General features: G+C 39.0%; 1 protein-coding gene, 1 long non-coding RNA gene and 1 pseudogene across 8 annotated transcripts in view; 2 read left to right on the top strand and 1 right to left on the bottom strand.

Annotated features, from left to right (window-relative positions):
* The window catches only part of NUP205 (nucleoporin 205), an 89,366-nt gene extending 65,509 nt beyond the window's left edge, over positions 1 to 23,857 (top strand). For all 6 annotated transcript variants that reach the window (XM_002807061.7, XM_017975615.4, XM_078343695.1 and 3 more), the window contains exons 34-43: positions 1,241 to 1,379; positions 3,747 to 3,873; positions 9,211 to 9,287; positions 11,895 to 12,023; positions 12,212 to 12,338; positions 18,310 to 18,476; positions 20,046 to 20,169; positions 20,614 to 20,742; positions 21,294 to 21,367; positions 23,503 to 23,857. In XM_002807061.7, the coding sequence (XP_002807107.3) occupies positions 1,241 to 1,379; positions 3,747 to 3,873; positions 9,211 to 9,287; positions 11,895 to 12,023; positions 12,212 to 12,338; positions 18,310 to 18,476; positions 20,046 to 20,169; positions 20,614 to 20,742; positions 21,294 to 21,367; positions 23,503 to 23,655 (1,246 nt within the window). In that variant the 3' untranslated portion in view covers positions 23,656 to 23,857. The remainder of the gene's footprint in view (positions 1 to 1,240; positions 1,380 to 3,746; positions 3,874 to 9,210; positions 9,288 to 11,894; positions 12,024 to 12,211; positions 12,339 to 18,309; positions 18,477 to 20,045; positions 20,170 to 20,613; positions 20,743 to 21,293; positions 21,368 to 23,502) is intronic.
* The window catches only part of LOC144578443 (uncharacterized), a 41,929-nt gene that overhangs the window by 12,847 nt on the left and 2,253 nt on the right, over positions 1 to 26,829 (bottom strand). For both annotated transcript variants that reach the window (XR_013524229.1, XR_013524230.1), the window contains exon 2: positions 4,041 to 4,160. This is a non-coding gene — a long non-coding RNA (uncharacterized LOC144578443). The remainder of the gene's footprint in view (positions 1 to 4,040; positions 4,161 to 26,829) is intronic.
* LOC144578442 (protein max pseudogene) lies at positions 25,524 to 26,232 on the top strand (annotated as a pseudogene).

The raw sequence follows: 26,829 nt of genomic DNA, 5'->3' as shown, positions 1-26,829 counted from the left end.
TATTTTGCTTACTGCTTGCTAATTCAAAAGCTTCAAATGGAATTGTTTTCAAGTTTTGAGCTTTTCAGCTGATTTCTTAGTTCAATTTGAATGTGGAAAATTCGATTTGATTTTTTTTCTTTTTTGTTTACATGACTGCAGCATTGTTACGCAGACAGCATAGCATACCTTCCTAGAAGTAAATGATACTTAGTTTGAGTTTAGTAATTGTTTTAAAGGGATCTATTTCAAACTTGAATGTTAGAATTTTTTTAGCCTTGTTTTACCTCCAAGGGAAAAACATTTATTTTAATATTGCTGTCTATAGTTTCAAACCTGAGAGTTATCACTTTTACCTTAGGTAAAGTGGGTTGTTAAATATCTTTAGTTCATGACATATTATTATCACTTGTCTGTGCAAAGACTCTCTCATTTTGTTTTCATATTCTGCTTTCATTCCCTCTCAATAGGCAGCCATTTTTTTGGTCTAAAAATTTAAATATAAACATTTACAATAAATAATAGTTTATTAATACAGTGCTCTGAGACCTACTCTTAAAGGTTAAGTGATTTTACAGCCTCATTTTAACTCTTAAATCTTGTTTTATTTTTATATAGATTGAGCTTCTCTAATCTGAAAATCTGAAATCTGCAATGCTCCTAAACCCCGAACTTTCTGAGTGCCAACATGGTGCTCAAAGGAAATGGTCATTGGAGCAATTTGGATTTTGGATATTCAGATTAAGAATGCTCAACCAGTAAGTACGTATAATGCAAATATTTCAAAATCCAAAAAAGTCTGCAACACTGCTGGTATCAAGCATTGTGGATAAGCGGTACTCCCCCTATACAGTGGATAGTATAGTGCATTTTTGGCTTGAATAGAGGAGAGGGAATTTTAGGGAAAGTAACTTTTAAAATCTATTTCTTTCTTAGAGCCTATATGGCCCAAGTGAGCATTTAGAGAAGAATAAAAATGTTCGGGAAGTTTCAAGCATCGTCTTGTCAAATTACATAGGTTTTCCTTGATAAGATTTTTCGGAATTCAAATAACTGTTTTTGCTAACTAAGCTATGAATTTAGGAAGACCGATCTTTTTTTTGGCTTGCAGATGTATATATGGGATGCAGAGTACTCACTAGTAGCTTTACATTTTGATCAGCTGGCAGTGATTTATTTGCCATGTCAATGTTAAGGAGTTGCCTTAAGTATACCTTAATTCTTGGAATGTTTTCTCCTTATTTGGGTGAAATGAATCAAGGATGTTTGGCATGAGAGACCCTCCAATGTTCATCCCTACCCCAGTGGATCGCTACCGCCAGATTCTCCTCCCAGCTCTCCAGCTGTGCCAGGTCATCCTTACGTCTAGTATGGCCCAGCACTTGCAGGCAGCAGGGCAGGTAAGGTGAACCCTTTGTTTAGATATTGTCTAGAGCAAAATCCTCATTTTACAAGCACAGAAACCTTACACATAGAAAGCTTGAGTGAATTTACGTTAGTTCCAATGTTTATGGCAGAGCTGGGTAGAGGAAACAGGCCCCTGTAATTTGTTCTTAACTTCACTGACCCCTTTTTGTACTTTTGTTTGAGTAAAACGTTGTAGCTGATTAATAGAATCATGAGACAAAATAAGTGATTGAAATTTGTTCTCCTATATTAGAAAGCAGTTATTGTGACAGGAATAAGCTGGTTTCTAAAACATAATTTAACCAGATATTTATTGAAAGGGGGCTATGCTATGCCTAGCAGAGAACACAAAAGACAGATGGTAAAGCCACATTTATATATGTTAGAGAATGAAATAATTTAAATGAGTGATTTTGCTATCAAAAATTTTTAAACACCAGAAATTAATTTTATTTTGGTTGCTTTTCAGTGAAACACTCCAACATTCCAACAGACACGTTTTTCCAGATTAATAATACTATTTGTAATTTAGCCTTTTACTGATTAATTAGGCTTATCATTATGAATCTACAACCTTTTATTATATTGCTTCATTATATTTTGGAACTGTGTCCTAAAACACTTTGATTTCTGGTCATTTTTTCTGCTTTCTCTATCACTAGGCCTTAGGCCATCTCACCAGGTAGATACTGCACTTTATTTTATACTGTAGCAATCTGGGTTGATGTTTTACTTCTGTTTTGTTTTTGTTTTTTGAGACGGAGTTTTGCTCTTGTTGCCCAGACTGGAGTGCAATGGCACAATCTCAGCTCACCGCAACCTCTGCCTCCTGGGTGCAAGCAATTCTGCTGCCTCAGCCTCCTGAGTAGCTGGAATTACAAGTGCATCACCATGCCTGGCTAATTTTGTATTTTTAGTAGAGATGGGGTTTCAACATGTTGGTCAGGCTGGTCTCGAACTCCCAACCCGAAGTGCTGGGATTACAGGCGTGAGCTACTGTGCCCAGTCTACCTCTTTTAGGCCTGTGTGGCCTTCAAGTTAGTGCCTTAAAACTCAGAGACTTTGCTTGTCTCTGCTCCTAGATTGAGATTAAGATTTTTTAGTAGAAATGGGACATTATGATACAAGACATTGGTTCCCTAACACCAATCTTGTATTGACTGAAGCAGAATCACCTGAGGAGACTCTTAGAAAAGCACAGGTGACAGTTCTGTGACCACCCATTTTAAGCTTAGGCTGGGAATCTGAATTAAAAAATAAAAATGATCACAATTCTGAGTGATTCACATCCTTGGCTTGTTTTGGCTGATAGTCTTTAAAATGTTTGTAAGGTAGTTGAGATATTCCTAAGTCAAAATACTAAGAGAAGCCTCCGTGAGTGTACACTGTAAAATGCCGTGGTGGAAGGGTAGAGTTTGGAGGTCAGGATTTATATCTCCTTTTTTAAAAACACGTCAAAAAGAGAGTTATGGCCAGATACGGTGGCTCATGCCTGTAATCCCAGCACTTTGGGAAGCCAAAGTGGGAGGATCACTTTAGCCCAGGAGTTTGAGCCCAGCTCGGGCAACAGAACAAGATTATATCTCTCTTTTTTATGAGACAGAGTCTCACTTTGTCACCCAAGCTGGAGTGCAGTGGCACGATTCCAGCTCACTGCAACCACTACCTACCTCCCAGGTTCAGGTGATTTTCATGCCTCAGCCTCTTGAGTAGCTGAAATTACAGATGTGCACCATCACACCTGGATAATTTTTGTATTTTTAATAGAGATGGCATTTCACCATGTTGGCCAGGCTGGTCTCAAACTCCTGACCTCAAGTGATCCGCCCACCCGGGCCTCCCAGAGTGCTGGGATTACAGGTGTGAGCCACCGTGCCTGGCCCCTATCTCTAATATATAATAATACGAATTAAAATTTCTTAAAAAAGGAGAATTAGACAAAAGCTTTTATGTGATTTCCCCCATGTCACGATAGTTATGCTTTCATAGAGCAACTTCTTGAATTCAGTCGTCATTTTTATACTCACTCATTTAAAATTTTTAATTTGGCCAAACAATAAAAGAAAGAAAGTAGGGGTCAAATAAGAGTTTTCATACAGTAGTTCTAAGTTATATTCTTCTACAGTAGTCTCCAAATGTGCTAACTTATAAACTTTAATCCCTTAGTCCTGTGAATTTTTAGTTAAATGTTTACTTCCTGAAGAAATAAATATGTAAATGCAGAAAAAATTGCTTATCTGTTATTCATCCTCATTAATTGAATTACTTGCTTCAGCATTATTTATAAGATGAACTGTACATTTATAATTGTCTACTTCTACCTCTGTTTTTTCTATTTCTCTTCCTTTTCAATGGCTTAGGTATTGCAGTTTCTCATTTCACATTCTGATACCATACAAGCAATTCTGCGCTGTCAGGACATTAGTGCTGGGTCTTTGCAGGAATTGGCTCTACTGACAGGAATTATAAGTAAAGCAGCACTTCCTGGTGAGTTGATTATGTTGAAAGGACTTTTAATAATTCTTTACAGATAGACATAAATTAATAGAATGAGGTTTTTTTGTTACTTTGCAGCTATATATGACTTATTTGAAATTGGTATTGCCAACAGAGCCTTTATTTAAGTAATAAGTTTATATTTATAAAAATGATACCTGCTTGGCTGGGTGTGGTGGCTCATTCCTGTGATCCCATCACTTTGGAAGGCTGAGGCAGAAGGATTGCTTGAGACCAAGGGTTCAAGACCAGCTTGGCAACATGAAGAGATCCTGTCTCTACAAAAAAATAAAAAAAATTTAGCTGGGTGTTGGGGGGTTCACCTGTGGTCCTGGCTACTTAGGATGTTGAGATAAGAGGATTACTTGAGCAGGGAAGGTCAAGTCTGCAGTGAGCCAAGATCATGCCACTGTACTCCAGTGTGGGCAACAGAGCAAGACTTTGTCTCTATTTTTTTTTTTAAGATATATGCTCATTATAAAAATATTCAAAAAGTTAACTAACACTTGAAATCTCACCACCTAGAAATTACCAAATATTGACATTTGATAAACAAATTTTCAAACATTGCTCTATGTGTATGTACATTTGAGAGAGAGGGAGCCAGAAAAGGAACAGAGACATACAGAGGCAATTAATGAGAATAGGATGACCTTTTACATGCTGTTTTAAAAACCAAATATTTAATTTTACATGACTTTAACAGACAAAAATCTAATTGAAGAGAAATGGAAAGAATTGCCAAATTCTAGACAAACGTTTCTTTACTACTAGTGTACATCACCTTTTAAAAGATCACTGTGAGCAAGGAAAAACCATTATGAAACATTATTAAGATATTTTGGTTACTCCCCCTTATAATTTCTTTACTACATGTAAATTTTAGAATCCGTTAACTTCCTGCTGGGAAGGATGAATTGGTGAGTTCTTTTACACTTCCTCTGCCACCCTCAGATGATGTTTGCTTATATCATTTTAACCTTGTCAGGTTTGGTAATATTTACATCTATTATACAACCATAATATCCTCAGCTACTTAGTTTTACTTGTACATTTTCATGAATTCACAGCAGAATACCAGTTATGTTCCCCACCATGGTGTCACCATTCTTCATGGGTTCTTTCTTTTGATTTATCTCTTGGTATTTTTAATTTGTACTAAGGCTCCTTCCCTCAATAAAAAGTGTGCTGTCTCATGTTTCCAAAATTCTCTAATGTTTAAGAATATCTCAAGGTTGCCTTTGTTCTTGAATGAGAGTACGGCCGATTATGATTTTCTTTTGCTTAGAATGTGTAATATAAATGATAGTAGCTGGCATTTATTAAGCATTTATGTGCCAGGTACTGTTTTAAATACTTGACATGTTAATTGATTGGAAGACACAGCAGTCTTATGAGGTAGAACTGTCATTATCCACATTTTACAGATGAGGAGGCAGAAGCACAGAGACGTTAATTTTCCAAAGTCACACAGATAACACTGGGTAGTATAGAGTTTCCCAGGCAGGATGACTTTTGAACCCACATATGTAACTACTAGGCTACACTACCTCCATTTTTATTTTGCTTTGGAGATGTCTGAGGCAACCTCTGAATCCACTCTATAATCCCCAATATTTTTTTTTCCTCTGGGCTCTCTCGGTGGCTGAGCCCTCTTGGTTGAGAGAAGTTGAGAGTTGGCCAGGACTGAGTATAGTCGCTGCTGAATTACTTGGAGCTTGTGCTTCTTCCAAGGAGATCCCAGAGTGCATTCCACCCAGCCTGTGGAATTCATTCCAGTGTCCTGAGATGATACCAAGTCAGGCCACCCTTCTTGCTTCTACAAAGGTCTGTAGTGTTGTGGGGTGGAATGTCTAATTTTTTTTTTTTTTTAATTTTTTTCCAGGACTTAACTAATTACTCTCAGTGTACTTCTGTAAATTGCAGGATCTTCATGAGATTTTTTTTTCTGATCAGCACCTATAGCTCCTGCCCATTCTTTTTAATTGACTCCCTAGTTTTCCAGTTGTGAGATAGTTAACCAGATCCTTGTTTTATTTGTTTGTTCTATTTTTATTTTTTATTGAGACAGGGTCTCACTCTTGTCATCCAGGCTGGAGTGCAAAGCTGCAATCATGGTTCACTGCAGCTTCATCCTACCTGGGTCAAGTGATCCTTCCGCCTCAGCCTCTCAATTAAGCAGACTATAGGCACATGCCGTCACACCAAGCTAATTTTTATTTTTCGTAGAGACAGGGTCTTGCTATGTTGCCCAGGTGTTCTTGAACTCCTGGCCTCAAGCATTCCTCCCACCTCAGTTTCCCAAAGTGTTGGAATTATAGGCATGAGCCACCACACCTGGTCTATTTGTTTTAGAGACTGGGTCTTACTCTGTCACCCATGCCGGAGTGCAGTGGCACAGTCATAGCTGGAGCTCCTGAGCTCAAATGATCCTCCTGCCTCAGCCTCCCAAATAGCTGAGAATACAGCATGTACCACCACGCCCAACTAGTCCTTTGTTTTGTAATCAGATTCTCTGACATCTTGACTGTTTCCAAGCTTCTTAAAATTTTAAACAGTGTGGCATTTAATAACTTTGTGAATTTGTGTGTGTGTACTTATCTGTTTATCTCTAGCTATGTAGTTATGTATATATTCATATATATTTTTGTACACTTGTTTTTGATTACTTTTTGAATTTTTTGTTGTTGAGACAAGGTCTCGCTATGTTACCCAGGCTGGTCTCAATCTCCTGGCCTTAAGCAATTCCCCGCCTCAGCTTTCCAAAGTGTTGGGATTACAGGCGTGAGCCACTGCATCTGGCCCCATTTTTGTTCATTTGAACTGATAGACTTGATAAATTCCTGGCAGTGCTTGATCAGAAATATAAGTGCTTTAAATTTTTGTTAAAAATAATGCCAAATACCCTCCCAATTTTTTAAAAACACTTTTAAACAAGTTATACTCCTATCAACCCTGTTGTGCACAGCACCCCCCTTGTATTATCCTATAATTTACTATGCACGTTTGTCTTAAATGTTCCCATTAGATTGCAGTTCTGTTTGTAACTTTGTATCTAGCCCACCACCATGTATGTTGTACCTCCACAAATCTTATCAGCAGGTCAGTTTAGTTTCTGTGACTCACAGATACATACATACATACCTACATACATACATACGTGTGTGTGTGTGTGTGTGTGTATCTCTCCATATATATATATTTTAATTAAGTTTTATTTTTTTAAGTAAAGATGAGGTCTTGTTATATTGAGACCATGCTGGTCTCAAACTCCTGGAATCAAGCAATCCTCCCACCTCAGCCTCCCAACGTGCTGGGAATATAGATGTGAGCCACCATGCCTGCCCAGCTGGTTCACAGATACTCTGAAAAGTATTTTGGAGTCGAGAGTGATATACATAGAGTAGTTAGATAGCATTTAACAGAAAGCTCTTATAGGACCTGAGAATTGGAGGTCCTTTTAAATTGCGGCAGCAGTTGACACGTAGGGGAAAGTGAACTTTGGAACAGCAATACTTGGTGCAGAGTTCAGCAAGTTTGAGGGCGAAGAGGAACAAATCTTAGCTTCATGATAGTGTTAGGTACAAAATCCAGGTGTCAGGGAGTTCAGATGGGCAAGGAGGGTATAAGAATTACAAATTCAAGCAGCAACTGAAGAAAAACTTTGAAAAAATTGATGCTAACCAAGTTTTTGCTTGGTTTTGTTTTGTTTTATTTTGAAGTACAAGAAAGACTTGAGCCTATTTTCAAATAGGAAAACTCTTCTGTGGCAGGGTAGATTTTAGGATGGTAGAAGAGAAAGCGATTCTGGGAGCAGACTCTCAGAGGAGTTGAAGGTAAGATGGCATAGGCTCTGGTGAAGCCGTGAGGCACAGGCGAGGTATAATGAGCATACATGCACCAGATCGTAGGGTTTTCTGTCAGTTTGTATTGAGGACTGAGCTAATCAAAAGGATGGCTTGTCATTTTGAGGCGAGAAGGATCAGGTTCTTGATTTTATGTGCTATGGAATCTACTTGGAAGTGAGTACAAAATGAATTAAAGGAATCTGAAAACATATACAAAGTTAAGAGTGGCTAGGATAGGTTTAGATGCGTGTTCCCTAGCATGACTAGTGAAGGAACAAGGAAACAAACTGATGGGGAGAATGACGTGTTAGGGTCACTTGCAGTCTCATTAGAAATTGAGAGAGGTGGGCTGAACGCAGTGGCTCACACCTGTCATGCCAGTACTTTGGGAGGCCTAGGAGGGTGGATCACAAGGTCAGGAGTTCAAGACCAGCCTGGCTACCATAGTGAAACCCCATTTCTACTAAAAATTCCAAAATTAGCCAGGCATGGTGGCACACGCTTGTAACCCCAGCTCAGGAGGCTGAGGCAGGAGAATCGCTTGAGCCCAGGAGATGGAGGTTTCACTGAGCCAAGATCATGTCATTGCACTTCTGTCTGGGCAACAGAGTGGGACTCTGTCTCAAAAAAATAAAGAAAGAAAAATCAAGAGAGGCTACGGCACTGTTAGAGGTGAGTCATTTCGATTTAGGAATTTTGTAATGGGTCCAAACTGAGAAGTTGAATAGAAATGTTTTTGTTTTCTTTGTAAATTGTGCTTTGCCTAGGGGAAAAGAAAAGTCAAATGATATCTATTTGGAGGTGTTAAAAAGAAATGCATTTTATTCTTAATGTTTTATATTCTAAAACTCCTTTATGGGAAAGTAACTTAGAAAATTACTTTTACTGTTATAAAAAAATGAGATTTGGCCGGGCGTGGTGGCTTACGCCTGTAATCCCAGCACTTTGGGAGGCCGAGGCGGGTGGATCACGAGGTCGAGAGATTGAGACCATCCTGGTCAACATAGTGAAACCCCATCTCTACTAAAAATACAAAAAATTAGCTGGGCATGGTGGCGCGTGCCTGTAATCCCAGCTACTCAGGAGGCTGAGGCAGGAGAATTGCCTGAGCCCAGGAGGCGGAGATTGCGGTGAGCCGAGATCACGCCATTGCACTCCAGCCTGGGTAACAAGAGCGAAACTCCGTCTCAAAAAAAAAAAAAAAAGATTTTTCTGGAAAACTAAAAATGCCTTTTAAAATCAATTCACTCTACAGAGTGAATTCACTCTACAGATTGCATATGAATGCACATATGCTGATGCTGTTATTAATATATAAAAGGCACTTACAGTCTTCATAAAATCATAGTTCCCAACACTTCTATGGCAAGAATATCTGTTCATGTATATGAAGAATATAAAATACTAGAACCTTCTTCCTAGTTTTTAATGTTTTTTATTATAATACTATATTTTAAAGCATTCTACATTTATTTTATAGGGATATTAAGTGAACTTGATGTTGATGTAAATGAAGGGTCTCTAATGGAGCTACAGGGACATATTGGAAGATTCCAGGTAACTTATTCTTATTTCATTAAATAGGAGGTATAAGACATGTGACAAAATACAACATCCTCCCCATTGTCCTCCCTAGATTTGAAAAACCCCTTTCAACTGTTTTGGTTGATTCTTTGGTATTTCTAAATAATATGCTTATATTGTTGCTTCTTGATTTTCTAATTTTAGTAATCATGTATTGACTTTCCATTTTTGGGTGATGGGCAGAGATGAGAATTTAAATGTTTTTACTTCTTTTCTTCTGTCATACAATGTATACATTTCCCATAACACCCCCTGAAACTCAATGGAATGATATCATAATTTTGGTTACATTAATATTTAGTGCTACATTATTATGACTGTGTAAATGTCATTTGTGAATAAGCCAGGAACAAACTTTTCCCTACAGTTTTCTTTTTTATTTGCTCGGTTTTTATGTACTTATTACTAATTTATCCCCAAACTCTTCACAGGCTCCGTAATCGCCTCTCATTATGTTCTAACGTATTACTTTGTCAATTAGATATTTTATCAGTCTTTCTGGGAGCTTGTTGGCCTGCTTTGATCTGAGCATCTTTACTTTTTTTTTTTTTGAGACGGAGTCTTGCTCTGTCACCAGACTGGAGTGCAGTGGCATGATCTGGGCTCACTGCAACCTCTGCCTCTCAGGTTCAAGCAATTCTCCTGCCTCAGCCTCCCGAGGAGCTGCAACTAGAGGCACACACCACCATGCCCAGCTACTTTTAGTATTTTTGGTAGAGACAGGTTTTCACGCTATTGTCCAGGATGGTCTCGATTTCCTGACCTCGTAATCTGCCTACCTTGGCCTCCCAGAGTGCTGGTATACAGGCATGAGCCATTGCAGCCGGCCACATCTTTACTTTTTATTGGCTGCAGAGGATGTACTAGCATTTATATCCCATTGTTTTTGATATAACAGTTTTCTTAACTAGTCATTTTTTCATGAACTATTTTTCAAGATTTAAAAAGAAAAATGCTACTGTTAGCATCTTTGTGTACATATTTTACTCTAGATTACGGAACACATGGTATGACTGGGGCCGAGGGTATACACATAATACACACATTTTGACATCATAATTGTCAAACAGCTCTGCAGAAAAGATTGTACTCTCACCAACAAAACCCAGATACTTTGGGTTTTTTAAGTCATCTTTCACTGGAATGGAGGAAGACACATTTCTGATGGATCATTCATAAGGTGTTCTACAGAAATGATTGAGTGCATCTATATTATCTGTTAAGAAGTGACAAACACACATTTATAAATGTTAAAAATAGATACAACTATTTTGGCAAAATAAGTTTATATTATAGTCTCATCAATATGTTTTGCCTTATCCAGACTTACTGAGGCCCGGTGGGATGGCTCACTCCTGTAATCCCAGCATTTTGGGAGGCCGAGGTGGGTGGATTGCTTGAGGCCAGGAGTTTGAGACCAGCCTGGGCAACATGGCTAAACATCATCTCTACTAAAAATACAAAAATTAGCTGTGCATGGTGGTGTGTGCCTGTAGTCCCAGGTACTTAGCGGGGCTGAGGTACGAGAATTGTTTGAACCCAGAAGGCAGAGGTTGCAGTGAGCTGAGATCATACCATTGCACTTAAGCCTGGGCACCAGAGTGAGAGACTGTCTCAAAAATAAATAAAATAATAAGACATTTTAATATTATATATGTGTATCTCTCTCTCTATATATATCTAAATCTGTATATGGTATTACCAACTTTTAAAATACATATTTTATATGCAGATCATTGTGCTAAGCACTTTAAATCTAATACCAGGTCTCAGGGAATCCCGACACCGTATAAGATAAGGATTGTTATTATCACTTTAGAAATGTGAACACATAGGCTTGAGAAATTAAGTAACTTATTCCGAGTCACTGAGCAAAAAGTTGTACCTGTTATTGGAACCCATGTCTCTAATTTCAAAGCCATTAGCTAACTGCTAGATCTACTCCCAATATTGAAAAAGCTTACCTCTAGATGTGTTCCCAATATTGAAAAGCATGTCCTTTCTCTTTGAGAACCATGGGAAATATTGTATTCTCAGGTGAGAAGAATTAACATTTGAAGCTGGGGACGTTTGCATTTATCTTCCACGGCGGTCTGTGTGTTTGTAACCCCTTTACAAAGTCCCTGGGATAACCACGGGAGTAACAGCTATTAAATTTGTGCCTTGGTAGACAAAATTACCACAGACGTGTTTGTTATAAACCATCTTGCAATTGCCCTCTTATTTTGCTTCTCTTTGTTTATAAACTTGTGTTTCATTTAATGAGTATCTTCCAAAGATCTAATACATACTTTGATATGATGCAGGAAGCTATTTGGCAAACAGATAATATTGGGATTTACTGCTAAAAAAAAAAGGTATTCTTTTCATCTGTTAGCTACCAATCAAATACCTTTGCAAAAAGTTGAATTTTAATAATGCTTCTTTTAGTTGGCTCAGTTTTGCGTAAGATATTAGATGCTTTAAAGAATGATACCATTCTCCACTGAGTTTTTCTTTTTTCTATCCCTCAAGAAAGAGGGGTTACAAATTTTAAATACATTTAACTAGATATCAATAAGATATCTTTCTCTTTCTTAGCGCCAGTGCTTAGGACTACTAAGTCGCTTCGGTGGCTCTGACAGACTGCGTCAGTTTAAATTTCAAGATGATAATGTGGAGGGAGATAAAGTAAGCAAGAAAGATGAGATCGAACTGGCGATGCAGCAGGTAAGAGGGGCAAGAATCCTGTGATTTTTGTAAGGTTTTTATGTTTTTGGAAAATATTGATAAAAATAACAGATGTGAGTAATTTTACAAATTGATTTATAACCTTGTTCTCCTTCAAATCTCGATTTTCATGTTACTAGAGCATTTTGGGGACTAATATTTTTGTTACTGCTGTTTTTTGATTATAGATTTGTGCCAATGTAATGGAATATTGCCAGTCACTCATGTTACAGAGTTCCCCTACCTTCCAGCATGCTGTGTGTCTCTTCACTCCTAGCCTTTCAGAAACAGTTAATAGAGATGGACCAAGGCAAGGTGAGATTAGTTCTTTCATTCTGTATTGAAGGCACTGAGTTGCTATGGTTATAACATAGCTCTCCAGCTTGGCCCCAGTAAGATGCAGTATTTTCTTTAAGTGTCATTAATGGGAAACATTTTAAACAAGTTTTTAAGCTGAATTCAGTGTCTAACCTGGGTTTTTTATTATAGCTCCAAATTTCTATAACATAACAAAATACGATTTAGATACCGATTAGGCCTACTTACCCTGTGATTCTCTGATTACTAAGTAGGGAGTGTTTTAATATGGGGCAGGATAATGGATAAAGATGTTAGCCTGTGGAACACTCAGAAGACAAAGCCCATTAGTACCTTGGTTGGGATGATGGAATTGACTGTTGGTGATTTTAAGAAGTCTTTGTTTGAGATCTGTGAGAAAAATGTTTTCTAATTTTCATCTTCTTCAAGATCTAATTTTCCCTGAAAATTACCTAATCACAAAAACAGTGTTTAGTAGAATAATAGTACAAAATGACATTATGAAAAGGATATTAGTGGCTAGGCACGGTGGCTCATGCCTGTAATCCTAGCACTTTGGGAGGCTGAGGCAGGGGGATTACCTGAGGTCAGGAGTTCAAGACCAGCCTGGCTAACATGGTGAAACCCCTTCTCTACTAAAGATACAAAAGATTAGCTAGGTGTAGTGGTGCACACCTATAATCCCAGCTACTCCGGAGGCTGAAGCAGGAGAAATTTGCTTGAACCCCGGGAGGTGGAGGTTGTGCTGAGCTGACATCATGCCATTGCACTCCAGCCCGGGCTACAGAGTGAGACTTCGTCTCAAAAAAAAAAAAAAAAATTAGTTTAACCCAAAGGATTGTAAATCATTCTACCATAAAGACACATGCACACGTATGTTTATTGCAGCCGTTTACAATAGCAAAGACTTGGAACCAATCCAAATGCTCATCAGTGGTAGATTGGTGGCACATATACACTGTGGAACAATGCAGCCATAAAAAAGAATGAGTTCATGTCCTTTGCAGGGACATGGATGTATCTGGAAGCCATCATTTTCAGGAAACTAACACAGGAACAGAAAACCAAATACTGCATGTTCTCACTCATAACAATGAGAACACATGAACACAAGGAGGGGAGCATCACACACCAGAGCCTGTCAGGGGATAGGTGCAAAGGGAAGAGCATTAGGACAAATACCTAATGCATGTGGGGCTTAAAACCTAGATGATGGGTTGATAGGTGCAGCAAACCACCATGGCGCACATACACCTGTGTAACAAACCTGCACGTTCTGCACATGTATCCCAGATCTTACAGTAAAAGAAAAATATATTAGTTTAACAACATGCAACCTTATCCTATATAAATTATGCTAAGAACTCTGTTGGACAAACTCTATTATAAAATGTCCTAACTAGTAGTAGTAAATTCGTTGTTGTGGTAATTTATATATAACAGAATTTACCCATTTTAGGTGTACAGTTTGAATACCTTTTGGTAATTATATAAAGTTGGGTAGCCATCACCACAACCAAAGTGCAGAACAAGTCCCTGTTTCTTAAAGATTTCTTCTTGCGTTTGATTGTTTCCTTCGCCTCTGGCCCAGGCATCTACTATTCTGATTTCTGTCACAAAAGTGCTGCCTCTCCTACCAATACCTGCTTCTGTTTGTTTTAGGTCTAGGCCTTTTAGTTTTACACCATGGAACGGGGAGAAGAGTATTGACTGGTAGGATCTTAGTTCGTCCTATCAAATTTGTCCTATCCCAACTAAGTTCTTGATAGTGGTTTCCTTCGCCTCTGGCCCAGGCATCTACTATTCTGATTTCTGTCACAAAAGTGCTGCCTCTCCTACCAATACCTGCTTCTGTTTGTTTTAGGTCTAGGCCTTTTAGTTTTACACCATGGAACGGGGAGAAGAGTATTGACTGGTAGGATCTTAGTTCGTCCTATCAAATTTGTCCTATCCCAACTAAGTTCTTAATAGCTAATAAAATACCTTTATTTAAAGATATTTTAGTGATTCAAAGGGAGTAGTCTTATTTAGGTGACAGGATGTCCTAAAGAAGCTGGGGAAGTAGCTACAAAGATTTGTAGTTCTATTTTATGGAATAAAATAGTTAAATTAGACTGGACATGTAAAACAGTTTCTTTGGCTTAAACAAGTTAATTCTACATAGTTCCTGTTTTCTCCTGTATTCCAAAAGTTTGAGCCAGGCATGATGACTGAGCCTGTACTCCCAGCTACCCAGGAGACTGTGGCGGGAGGATCACTTGAGCCCAGAAGTTCAAGGCTGCAGTGAGCCAAGATCATGCCACTTGCACTCCAGCCTGGGTGACAGAGTGAGACCATGTTTCTAAGAACAACAACAAAAATGTTTGCTGCCAGCAAGATAGAGTGAAAAGGGGCCACCGTGGGAGGATTCCAATATCTGCATGTCCTCACTGGGATGAGGGGAAAGTTATCCTTCTAGTCCAAGTGGCTCAACCAGTGTGAAAAAAAAGAGAGGTCATCTTCACTTTGGAAGGGCATAGAATGATTGGGAATCCTATCCAAAGACCTGTCACCCAGCAGTAACTTAGAACCTGATTTATCCCCTTTCCATCTGGCAGTTTGAAAATGAACATCAATCTGTTTAACTCTGTCTCACAAGGGCTCCTTTCTTCCCCCTTGAAACTAACCTTGTAACACAAATTTAACCTAAACATAAGATTTTCAAACAAAAACATAATTTTGTATTCTTTAATATTAATCATGTGCTAATAATGTATCATTGGTAATTATTAAAATTTTATTTAGTTGCTTCTCATTTTGAGCTCATCTTTTACATATCCTGTTATTCTTTGATCTTTAATACTTGAAGGCAAACTCATGGAGTCTTATAAATTGTTATTTTTCCATTTTCTTCTTAGACTCTTTTTAGGGTCAACAACTGTATTTTTCTCTTCCAATTCTAGACATTTGAGTAGGTAGGTATGTGGTGGGTTTGAGGATAATTAATTATAGAGAAGCAGTTTAACCCAGTGTTGAGAGCATAGACTAATGACAAACCGCCTGGATTTGAGTCCCAGTTCTCCAAATAACTTACTGGTGATTTTGGGAAAGTTAAACACTCTCTTTGTGCCTTAGTTTTCTTGTCTGTAAAATGGAAGCAAGATAAGCTCTCCTCTGAAGAATTAACTCTAAGGATTAAATGTGTTAAAATATATAAACTGCTTTAGAACAGCACCTGGCACTTAATACTACATAATGTGAGCGATTATTTTCATTATTGTTACCATCATGTAGTATATTTATTATTACTTATGATGCAGGGACTCTTTTATAGCACTTATATGTCCTAGACCTCATAGTCTGTCCTGCAGAATCTGTTCCGGTAGTCTAATTTTTCACAGGTCATCCTTGTTTTATGCAACTATTTTATTTTTATTTTTGAGACAGAGTCTTATTCTTGTCCCTCAGGCTGAGTGCAGTGGCACGATCTTGGCTCATTGCAACCTCCACCTCCTGGGCTCAAGCAATTCTTATGCCTCAGCCTCCTGAGAAGCTGAGACCACAGGCATGCACCACCATTTCCGGCTAACTTTTGTATTTTTAGTACAGATGGAGTTTCGCCTTTTTGGTCAGACTGGTTTCAAATGCCTGACCTCAAGTGATTCACCTGCCTTGGCCTCCCAAAGTGCTGGGATTACAGGTGTGAGCCACTGCGCCTGGCCATTTTATGCAAGCCTGATAGCCTCTGAATGTGCAAATATTTTCTAGACTTGGGCAAGTTAGTACGGTGAGAACTCCTGAAATGCTTTGGAATCCTCCAAACATTCACTCATCCTCCTTGTGGATATCTTATTTTGTGGATATCTTCCTACCAGGGTAGAGATCACACAAATGTTATCTGGGGAGCAGGATACCTAATTTCACTAGGAGAAGGCTCTCTACAACAATGTATTGTGAAGACTGTCATGTTTTTGCTGTAGACCAGAAGAGAATACCTGGCAAACTAAATTTGTCTAGGATGTCCTAGTTGGTGGCAGCATCCACACACAAGGGACTCTTCTGTCTCTTTCCCTCTATATAAAGATCTGTGGAATTGGCCGGGTGCAGTGGCTCACACCTGTAATCCCAGCACTTTGGGAAGCCAAGGCAGGTGCATTGCTTGAGCCCAGAAGGTAGAGACCAGCCTGGGCAACTTGGCGAACCCCCATTTCTACAGAAAATAGAAAAAGTTACCTGGGCGTTTTGGTGTTCACCTGTAATCCTAGCCACTTGGGAGGCCGAGTTGGGAGGATCACCTGAGCCCTGGAGGTTGGGGCTGTAGTGATCCCTGTTTGTGTCACTATAGCCTGGGTGACAAAGTGAGATCCTGTCTCAAAAGAAAAAGAAAGGGAGGGAGGGAGGAAGGAAGGAGGAAGGGAGGGAGGGAGAAAGGGAGGGAGGGAGGAAGGAAGGGAGGGAGGGAGGAAGGAAGGGAGGGAGGGAGGAAGGGAGGGAGGGAGGAAGGGAGGGAGAAAGGGAAGGCAGGAAAAGAAGGAAAAGAAGGAAGGAAGGGAGAAGGGAGGAAGGAAAGGAAGAGATCTATGAGTCTGACTTTAGAGCAAAGTTAAGGGAGTTGATAGTAAAGGAAAAGCATGGCAGTTTGGGTCATTAAACAAAGATTATCTCCAAGTTGAACTTGAAATTGCCATAGTGTTGGGCCAGGTGCAGTGGCTTACGCCTGTAATCCCAACACTTTGGGAGGCTCAGGCGGGTGGATCACCTGAGGTCAGAGTTCAAGACCAGCCTGGCCAACATGGTGAAACCCCGTCTCTACTAAAAACACAAAAATGAGCCCGGTATGGTGGCTTGTGCCTGTAATTCCAGCTACTTGGGAGGCTGAGGCAGAAGAATCTCTTGGATCTAAGAGGCAGAGCCAAGAGGCAGTGAGCCAAGATTGTGCCACTGCACTCCAGCCTGGATGACAGAATGAGACTCCTTTTCCAATATGTATGTATGTATGTATGTATGTATGTATGTATGTGTGTGTATATATATATATATATATATGTATATATATATATATATATATATGTATATATATATATAAGCCACAGTGTTTCCAAGAAATCCCTTAGTCACTAGAGGAAATTGCTCCAATTGCCCTACACAAACTATCTCTGGGATGATTTTTTTCTTTTCTGTAGAGATGGTGTCTCTGTTGCCCAGGCTGGTCTTGAACTCCTGGCCTCAAGCCATTCTCAGCCTTCCAAAGTGTTGTGATTACAGGTGTGAGCTCCCGTGCCTGGCCTAGGATAATATTGTTATTGCTCTCTAGTTTACCCTCTGCAAACAGCTTTTATGACATCCCACTGTTCCTTTGTGCCTTCATTAGCCAGTAGCCAGGGAAAAGGCAGATCATTTTGTTTTACTACTCTAATGTAGTTGTTGTGGTAACTTGTTAAAGTTGAAATCCGTTTATATTTTTTGAATATTTCAGTATTTTTGTCTCTTTGAAAGAATGACTTTGAGCTGGCAATTTAGTAACCAGAAAGGTGCAGACCAGAAATGAATCTATACAGCTAGAGCCATCAGGCAAGGCAGGACTTATTCACTTGGTATTAAGAAACCCCAAAATTGTGTATATTGTTTGTTTATTTGGAGCGGTGAGTGTGTGTGTGTGTGTGTGTGTGTGTGTGTGTGTGTGTAAGGTTGATACTTTGATAGAATTCTCAAAGAAATCTTTGCCTAATAAAAGGTAGGCTCTGTTAGTGTGCATCAGATTTCTTTATTCTCATGGGATCTCTAGCTTTATGTGTGTACCTGAGTACAGTGGCTTCTAACAATTTGTTCTTTAAACTATCAATGGTATTTAAAAGTAATCTTGGATTGGTTTTAATGATAGTTTACATGTCCTTAAATTCTGGGGCATCCCTTGTTTTAAAACAGGTCATTTGAAATTCATATGAAATGCTTATAAAGGAACATTGTTTTATGTCATCACCTCTACTAGATACCCAAGCTCCAGTGGTTCCATACTGGCGCCTGCCCGGTTTAGGCATTATTGTCTACCTGCTGAAACAGAGTGCTAATGATTTCTTCAGCTATTATGACAGTCATCGACAGAGTGTCAGCAAGCTACAGAATGTAGAGCAGCTTCCCCCAGACGAGATAAAAGAGGTACGAATCTTATTATGAGCTGTGGGGACCTGAGAAATCATTGCTGTTACTAGGGCCAGGGTAGTGGTCTCAGACTGAGGAAAGACTGTATACAGTGTGACTAAAGGAAATGGAATGATTCTTCTGTGTGATTTGAAGAAAGCTCTTTTGTCATAGTAGCAGCCTTATATGCTTAGAAATTCTTGACTGAAAAACAGGCATAGAAATTCTTGACTGAAAAACAGGCATAGAAATTCTTGACTGAAAAAGAGTGAAGTGTAGCACCTGTTAAAGAAAATAGAAAGGCAGCTGGGCTTTGAATGAAGAGTTTTGGGTCATTTATATTCTAAAATCTGTGCTGAGAAAGGCTTCTGTTGCAGATTTTTAAAAAATATAGCACTTAGGTAAATGTTTCTGTGCCTTCAGCATCTTCAATGTCTGTTTAGCGAATTTTTCAAACACATGGGATAGCATATGAGACTTGACTGCCTTCCCTCAGTGACCCAGAATTGTTCCCTGTGCTTACTGTATTAATAGCTAAAGATGCTGAATTACCCGGATTGCTACTACGTAGCTTGCCGCCTTTTCCATTTGGCACAACTGAATGTAAGGCATCTCTTGGCCAGTTCCTGAGGCAGTGCCGAAGCTTCCTGCTGTCCTGTGGCAGCCTGGATATTGAGCCATTTTGTCATTCCTGGTTTGCACCAAGCTTTCTATAAAAACTTTAGTCCATTCCTACTTCCTCTTGCCACTTTTTTGGTAATCTCAGGGGGCATTTATTGAGTGTTTACAACATGCCAGGCCCTGAACTACATGTTCTACCTGAACACATGGGTGGATACTGTTTCTATTCTTATTTTTCATGTAAGGAAACTGAGGCACAGAAGACTTGCATAACTTCCCCAGCATGTAGCTGGCAGGAACAGGGTCAGGCAAGAGTCAATGGCTGGGTTTAGGTAACTCCTGAAATTTTGTGGGTTTAGGACTCCTGGCAGTCCTTCCTCTAATGTGCAGCTTATCAGTGATGCTTGTACTTGTAAGAGGAATTGCATCGTCATCGTGAAGTGTGTGGCATTTCATCAGCCTCACTTCAGTATGCCTTCCGTGGAACCCAGCGTTGGAACGTTAGCTGGAACCACTGTGCTCTGTGTGTGCCACGTTGAGAAGTGGTGCTGGGAGCTTTGGTTGATGATCATATTTTAGTTACGCTCTAGGAGTCTACCTTACATTTTTTGCAGAAGATACCTGACAACTGGCTCCATGGGATTGTTATAGCTACTGCTTGAAAACCCTGTCATTTTGTCTTGCTTTATTTTAATGTGATAGGAAATTCAGGGTTGCATCAGCAGATTGCAAATGTGTTTCAGGGAGACTTTTTCAAAAGGCAGCGGATAAACGTTCATTTGTGAATTTGCTTCTCGGCTCTCATTTTTTAAAATTGCCAGCTTCTTAGATATAAACTTATCTGCAAGGATGTTTGAATTTGAGTGTTTTTCATAGCATTTACCACGGTGACCTGCTGATAGTAGTTTTCCATTAAAATTTGTGTTCCAGTTGATGTCACTCTAATACCACATTTGTTTCTTCTAGTTGTGTCAGTCTGTGATGCCTGCTGGTGTTGATAAAATCTCCACTGCCCAGAAATATGTTCTAGCAAGACGGCGCCTGGTGAAGGTGATCAACAATCGAGCTAAACTGCTTTCCCTTTGTTCTTGTATCCTTTAGGAAATCATGCACTTGAATGGTGACCTTGAAATGTAGGAACTGTTCACTTATTCTCACATTATTTGGGCACTAAAACCTGGTGGAAGAAGATACAATCAATTTTTCCCAGTAAATGCCTAATGTATTTCCAAATCACAGTTTTTGCTTATATTTTAGAATAGCTGGTAATACTGATAATATACAACAGGCACTTTCTGTCAGGGGAGAAGGTAAGGACGTGAGACTGCTGGCATAGCACCCCATGGTCCCCACCTCCTTCCTCTCAGCACACCTTGCCGCTTCCTTTTGAGACTTCAGTGAGATCCTGTCTGTTAGACTGAGGCTGTGGGTACCTCATTAAATAAGTGCAGTCTCCTTTTTTCTCCTCCTCAGAAACTGGTTTGTAAAAAGTATTTGATGAGATTATGTTCCTTTAATCTGAGCTCTGGTGTAGTTATCATAGAGACCTGCCTATTCATTCTTTGGCGCCATCTGGAGTACTACTTGTTACATTGCATGCCCACGGATTCTCAAGATTCCTTATTTGCCTCGAGAACCTTGTTTAAAAGCAGAAGACTTCAAGGTAAACTTTCTGCTAAAAATTAATGAACCATAAATATCTATTAGTGCTTTGAAAAGCTAGTAACATTTTTATTTATGTTTGTTTCCAGATTAGAGTGAATTGGGTGAATCAAGAGCTAGTCACTAGACAAAGTTATTTCTTGCATTTTAATTTCTGTTCACAGGACACTGAGCTGAGCCTAAGAGTATTCTAGAGCCTGCTCATCAGCTGTTCCTCGGTTTCTTGATGCAGTTAGGGGCTGACCCAGCTCTAGAAAAATGGAGTCGGTCTGCCATGATGCTGATTCTAATTGCTGGAGTGGGCCTCTGTGACTGATGGGGCGTGTATTGGTTCCCTTAGGTGGAAAGAAATAGAGAAAAGCTGAGAACCCTGTTCTGGACCAGTGAAATGTTTCCTAGGGGCTTTCATTTGCTAAACGTTGAAAATTGAGTTCCTAATCTTGAGCCATGTTTTTCATGGTGCTTTTGTTACTGTTCATTGTCATCAGGTTCCTCTACTGTGTGGGAGATGTGTACTTGCACGGCTGGTATGACTCTGTTTTTTATTTCTAGATTCCTTTGGCTCAGAAACCAATCTAGATTTTAGAAGTGGGCTGGCTATAGTGAGCCAACATGATTTAGACCAGGTAAGGTTCTATTCTCATATTCTTTTATTTCTCTCTATTAAAGTAAAAGGGCTGGGTGTGTTGACTTCTGATAATCCCAGCATTTTGGGAGGCTGAGATGGAGGATTTTGAGCTTAGGGGTTTGAGACCAGCCTGGGCAACAGAGTGAGACCTCATTTCTTAAAAAAAAAAAAAAAAAAAATTGCATAGTGTGGTGGTATGCACCTGTAGTCCTAGCTACCACTACCTGAGAGGCTTAGGTGGGAGAATCACCTGAGCCTGGGAGATGGAGACTGCAGTGATCTATATGATTGCACCACTGCACTGCAGCCTGTGCAACAGAGCAAGACCTTATCTCCAATAAATGAATGAAAGAATGAAGCAAGACTTTGTCTCCAATAAATGAATGAATGAATGAGTGAATTTAAGTAAAAGGGTATGTTAATAAGATTATAATTTTATAATTTTCAGGGTTGCTTATAGAGACCTGGTTTGAACTCTAGCTTGACCATTTTGACAGCTATTTGACTTTGAACAACTTGACTTCTGAGCCTCCGTTATTTCATCTAAGAAATACGAGAGATGATTGAATCTCAAAGGGTTTTGTCAGAATTAAGTGAGGTTTCATGTATGTGAAGCTGCTTATATTGTACCTAGAACATGGCAGGTGTTTTGTAATTGGTAGGCATTATCATCTGGAAACTCCTTCTGTCTTTTGATTAGCTTTGTGGTACAAAGTATCATTCAGCACTTATTTTTCAGAAAATAATTTAATTTAGTGAGATTGAGAGCAGCCAATACAAATCCCGCTGTAGTAGACCATAATGCACAGCACTGTGCTCTTACTAACCTGTTGCTCAGTAGTGTTGGAATGAATGAGGAGCATTCCAAAAACAATTAAAATGAAAACCTCATATTAAACTAATAGCAAAGTCACGCTCCTAACGAAGCAGGTATCAGGGTGTGTGATGTTAGGGAAAATGAATTACAGCTAGATCTTCTTCTCCTAGCCATCCGCATGTCCTTAGCCATGATTTGGTAAAGCCTCTGCTCCTCCCTAATCCCTCTTTTTTGCTATTTTTCTTGAAGAAAGGTTGGGAATGAAAGGTGCAGTTACAACAACCTCCAAAGCACACCTAGCTAGATGTCATGGATACCATGGTCCCATCCTAGTCCAGACTACATTTGCCCTTTAGTGACTTTATGAAAGGAATTTGTTTTGTGGCTAGGCTTGTTTAGGGGAACTAGTGTTAATTGAGACCATGTGCAAAATTAGCCAAAGAAGACTATCCAGAAGTTTTTTTTGTTTGTTTGTTTGTCTTGTCTAAGAGACAAGGTCTCACTCTTGCCGAGGCTGGCATGCAGTGGTGTGACTGCTGTTCACTGCAGGCTTATTCTTCTGCCTCCCTCCTGAGTAGCTAGGACAGCAAAAATAAATATATGTTGAAGTAATAACTGTTACTATTTCATTTAGACTGGCCTGTGAAAAAGCTAGAAAACAAAATGCAGCATTAATAATTTATCCTTGTGCTGTGATTTTAATGCAAAACTGAAAACAGGCAGACTCATCTAATTTTGTACTTAATTTCAGTCTTTCAGTATAACATCAGAAAGATCCATCTGAAATTACATATGCATTCTAAAATATATATGAATTCTAAAGCATATACCAGGTTTGTCCCCACATTAATATTTTTTGAAAACAAAAGCATGCAAGTGGGTTTTTTAAATTGCAAAATGAAATCAAAAGTAAAACTTCTTTCCCACCTCACCCCCCTTCCTTCCCCACATCCTTAATCCCTCCTTCCTTCCCTCCCTTCCACTTACTGACTTCTTGTATGGCCCTTTAGGAAATGTTTTTGTGCATATGTTAGTATATCAGTATCAGCATCAACATTCATTGCTATTTAAAGCACATCTTTAAATTTATACAAGAAAGGAAAGCAGGAAAAACATGATAATTATACCAGAATATTCTAAGGTAGAAAATATGAACATTTAGTTAATTTAGTAACATGTTACAAAAATTCAAAAGTATTTTATATTAAAAAGACCACATTACAAAAATTCTAAGGTTTTAAATTGGAAGACATAGAATAAAATAAATATTTGAGACAACAATTTTAACAATGAAATGTCTTTAATGTCACCTCTAGCTTCAGGCTGATGCAGTCAACGCTTTTGGAGAATCACTACAAAAGAAACTTCTGGACATTGAAGGATTATATTCAAAAGTTCGATCTCGATATAGTTTCATACAGGCTCTTGTCAGACGTATCCGTGGCCTATTGAGAATATCAAGGAACTGAGAGCCCGTGCTTATGCTCTTCTATGAAAGAGATGAACTGGGGAGAACTGTCTCCTTTTTATAGGTTAGTTTCTTTGTAAATTATGACCAAAAATATTTTGCTATTTCTTTCTTTGTATATGGACATCTTTTCTGTAAATTTCTTTGCCTGTTCCATCCTTACTAGTGAAAAATAAATACTTTTTAACAAAAAACAAAACAAATGTATGGTTAATCTTTTGATCTTTTATCTAGAAAATAATCAGCATTATCAGGATTCTAACAAATAAACCAACTGTGGTGGTTTTCACCTAGAGATATTATTCTGAATGCCAAATTAAAGGCATAGCCTGAAAATTCTATTTTTTTCACTCTTTGTACCTACATTACACTATTATAATATTCATGGTTACTAAACTTTAGCCATGCTCTTATAGTGTACTCAATATTGTGAAAATGTATTATAGAAATGTCTGAAAAAGTCAAGTTCTTTCCTAAAATTATTAAACTTTTTTTTTTTTTCTTTTCTGCATGTAAGTTGACAATACAGTTGTCCCTTGGTATCTGGGGAGGACTGGTTCCAGCGCTCCCAGAGATACCAAAACCTGTGTTTTGTATGCATGTTCCTCATATAAAATGGCATAGTATTTGCATATAATATAGATACATCCTACTTTAAGTCATTTCTAGATTATTTATAATACCTAATACAATGTAAATTCTATATAAATAGTTGTTATACTATGTTTTAAAATTTGTATTATTTTTTACTGTTATATTGGGTTTTTCTCCCCCCGAAAATTGTGATCTGTGGTTGGTTAAATCTGCAGATGTTGAACCTGGGGATATGGAGAGCTGACTCAATAATCATTTGCATGTATTCCTTAGAAATGAATGTGAAATTTCTTTAATTAATTATCTGCCAATATTTCTCATGTAATTAATAGGATGGTTATCCCTAGGACAAAACATTTACATAATCACCACTCTATTTCTTACCCAGTTGTTTTCACGTTTAAGTAACTACATCATCTGAAACTGCAAATTTCCCTTGCCAGCCAGCAATTATTTCTGCCTAACACATAGGCAAGACTGCTGAGAGGAGAAAGTATTCACTTTCATGTAGTAACAGAATAAACACTATAATACTATAGAATAGAATTGATAGTTATTCTGTAGTATTATAGTTTTTTTTTGTTTTTTTTTTTGGAGACAGGGTCTCACTGTGTTGCCCAGGCTGGAGTGCAGTAGCATGATCTTGGCTTACTGCAACCTCCGCCTCCCGGGCTCAAGTGACTCTCCTGCCTCAGCCTCCCTATAGCTGGGATTACAGGCATTTATTTACTACCATGCCCAGCTAATGTATTTTTAGTAGAGATGGGGTTTCACTATGTTAGCCAGGCTGATCTCGAATTCCTGATCTCAAGTGATCTGGCCGCCTCAGCCTCCCAGAGTGCTGGGATTACAGGTGTGAGCCATTGCACCTGGCCTTCAAGCATCATTTTAAAACAGCTTTGTCTTAGAGGAAGTTATGCTGTCAGGTTTAAAAAAATAAAAAGAAATATAAAGGCTTTGTCAGTGTTATATTTTGTAATTAATTTCCTGCCCACCAGTTATAAACATTATTCTGTTAGTAAACAGAAGTCCTGGATGTGAAAGAATAAATAACTGGATCCAAAATGTAGTCATAGTGCGTAGTGCTCCGCTGGTCAGGTATGTGATCATCTCCATCTTCTGGAGCACAGGCATGAACTTAGAAATAATTAGCAAAGAGCCTGGGCATGAAATCAAAGCATTTTATAAACCTCTGAAGTATGAAGGCTTCTTAACAAGCAAGACATATAGCTAAATTTGGAACTGAGAGTTTGGGAGTGAGGAGGTGGTTCTTGCTCGTGTTTTGTGTGATTAAGAGCGAGTGAGTGTGTGTGTGTAGGCAGGGGATTCTGATTCTTGTCAGTGACTTCCTCAGACCCCTCTGCCCTGCCTCCTCCCCGGGCTGCTGCTGCGGCTGCTCCCTGGGCTCTAGGAAATGAGTGATTATGATGACGTCGAGGTGGAGAGTGACAAGAAACAACCGAGATTTCAATCTGCAGCTGACAAACGAGCCTATCATAATGCACTGGAATGAAATAATAGGGACCACATCAAAGACAGCTTTCAGTTTGTGCGACTCAGCCCCATCACTCTAAGGAAAGAAGGCATCCTGGGCCCAAATCCTACACAAAGCCACAGAGTACATCCAGCATATGCAAAGGGAAAACCACACGCCAGTGAGATACTGATGACCTCAGCATCAGAATGGTCTTCTGAAGAAGCAAGTCCATGCACCAAAGGGGAGGTCAAGTGCCCAGCTGCAAGTTAACTGTCCCTCCTAAGACAGCATCCTCTACAGCAATGCCAAGGGCAGCATGGCCTCTGCCTTTGATGGGGGCCCCGACTCCAGCTCAGAGTTGGAGCCTGAAGAGCCCTGAAGTAGGAAGAAACTCCAGATGGAAGCCAGCTGAGTTACTCGGGGCAGGCCAGTAATAAACACTGTCTTCATCATCCTCCTTTCAGTTTCCTCAGAACCATTTCAGAGATGATTTTTCTCTTTCTCCCTTAAAAATTAAAAAAAAAAAATTTATGTAAAAGCTCTTGGGGCCTGGTGCAGTGGCTCACACCTAATCCCAGCACTTTGGGAGGCTGAGGTGGGCATATCACTTAAAGTCAGGAGTTCGAGCCCAGCCCGGCCAACATAATAAAACCCTGTCTCTACTAAAATTAAAAAAATTAGCCTGGCCTCAATACCATTCAGGATATAGGCATAGGCAAGGACTTCATGACTAAAACACCAAAAGCATTGGCAACAAAAGCCAAAATAGATAAATGGGGTCTAATTAAACTTAAGAGCTTCTGCACAACAAAAGAAACAATCAGAGTGAACCAGCAACCAACAGAATGGGAAAAAATTTTTGCAAATCTACCCATTTGACAAAGGGCTAATATCCAGAATTTACAAAGAACCAAAGGAGATTTACAAGAAATAAACCCATTCAAAAGTGGGCAAAGGATATGAACAGACACTTTTCAAAAGAAGACATACATGAGGCCAACAAACATGAAAAAATGCTCATCATCACTGGTCATTAGAGAAATGCAAATCAAAACCACATTGAGATACCATCTCACACCAGTTAGAATGGCGAACATTAAAAAA

Source organism: Callithrix jacchus, chromosome 11 (genome assembly GCF_049354715.1).
Source record: "Callithrix jacchus isolate 240 chromosome 11, calJac240_pri, whole genome shotgun sequence".
NCBI lineage: Eukaryota > Metazoa > Chordata > Mammalia > Primates > Cebidae > Callithrix > Callithrix jacchus.
Note: the sequence above shows the minus strand (reverse complement) of the source record. Positions and strands in the feature narration are given on the sequence as shown.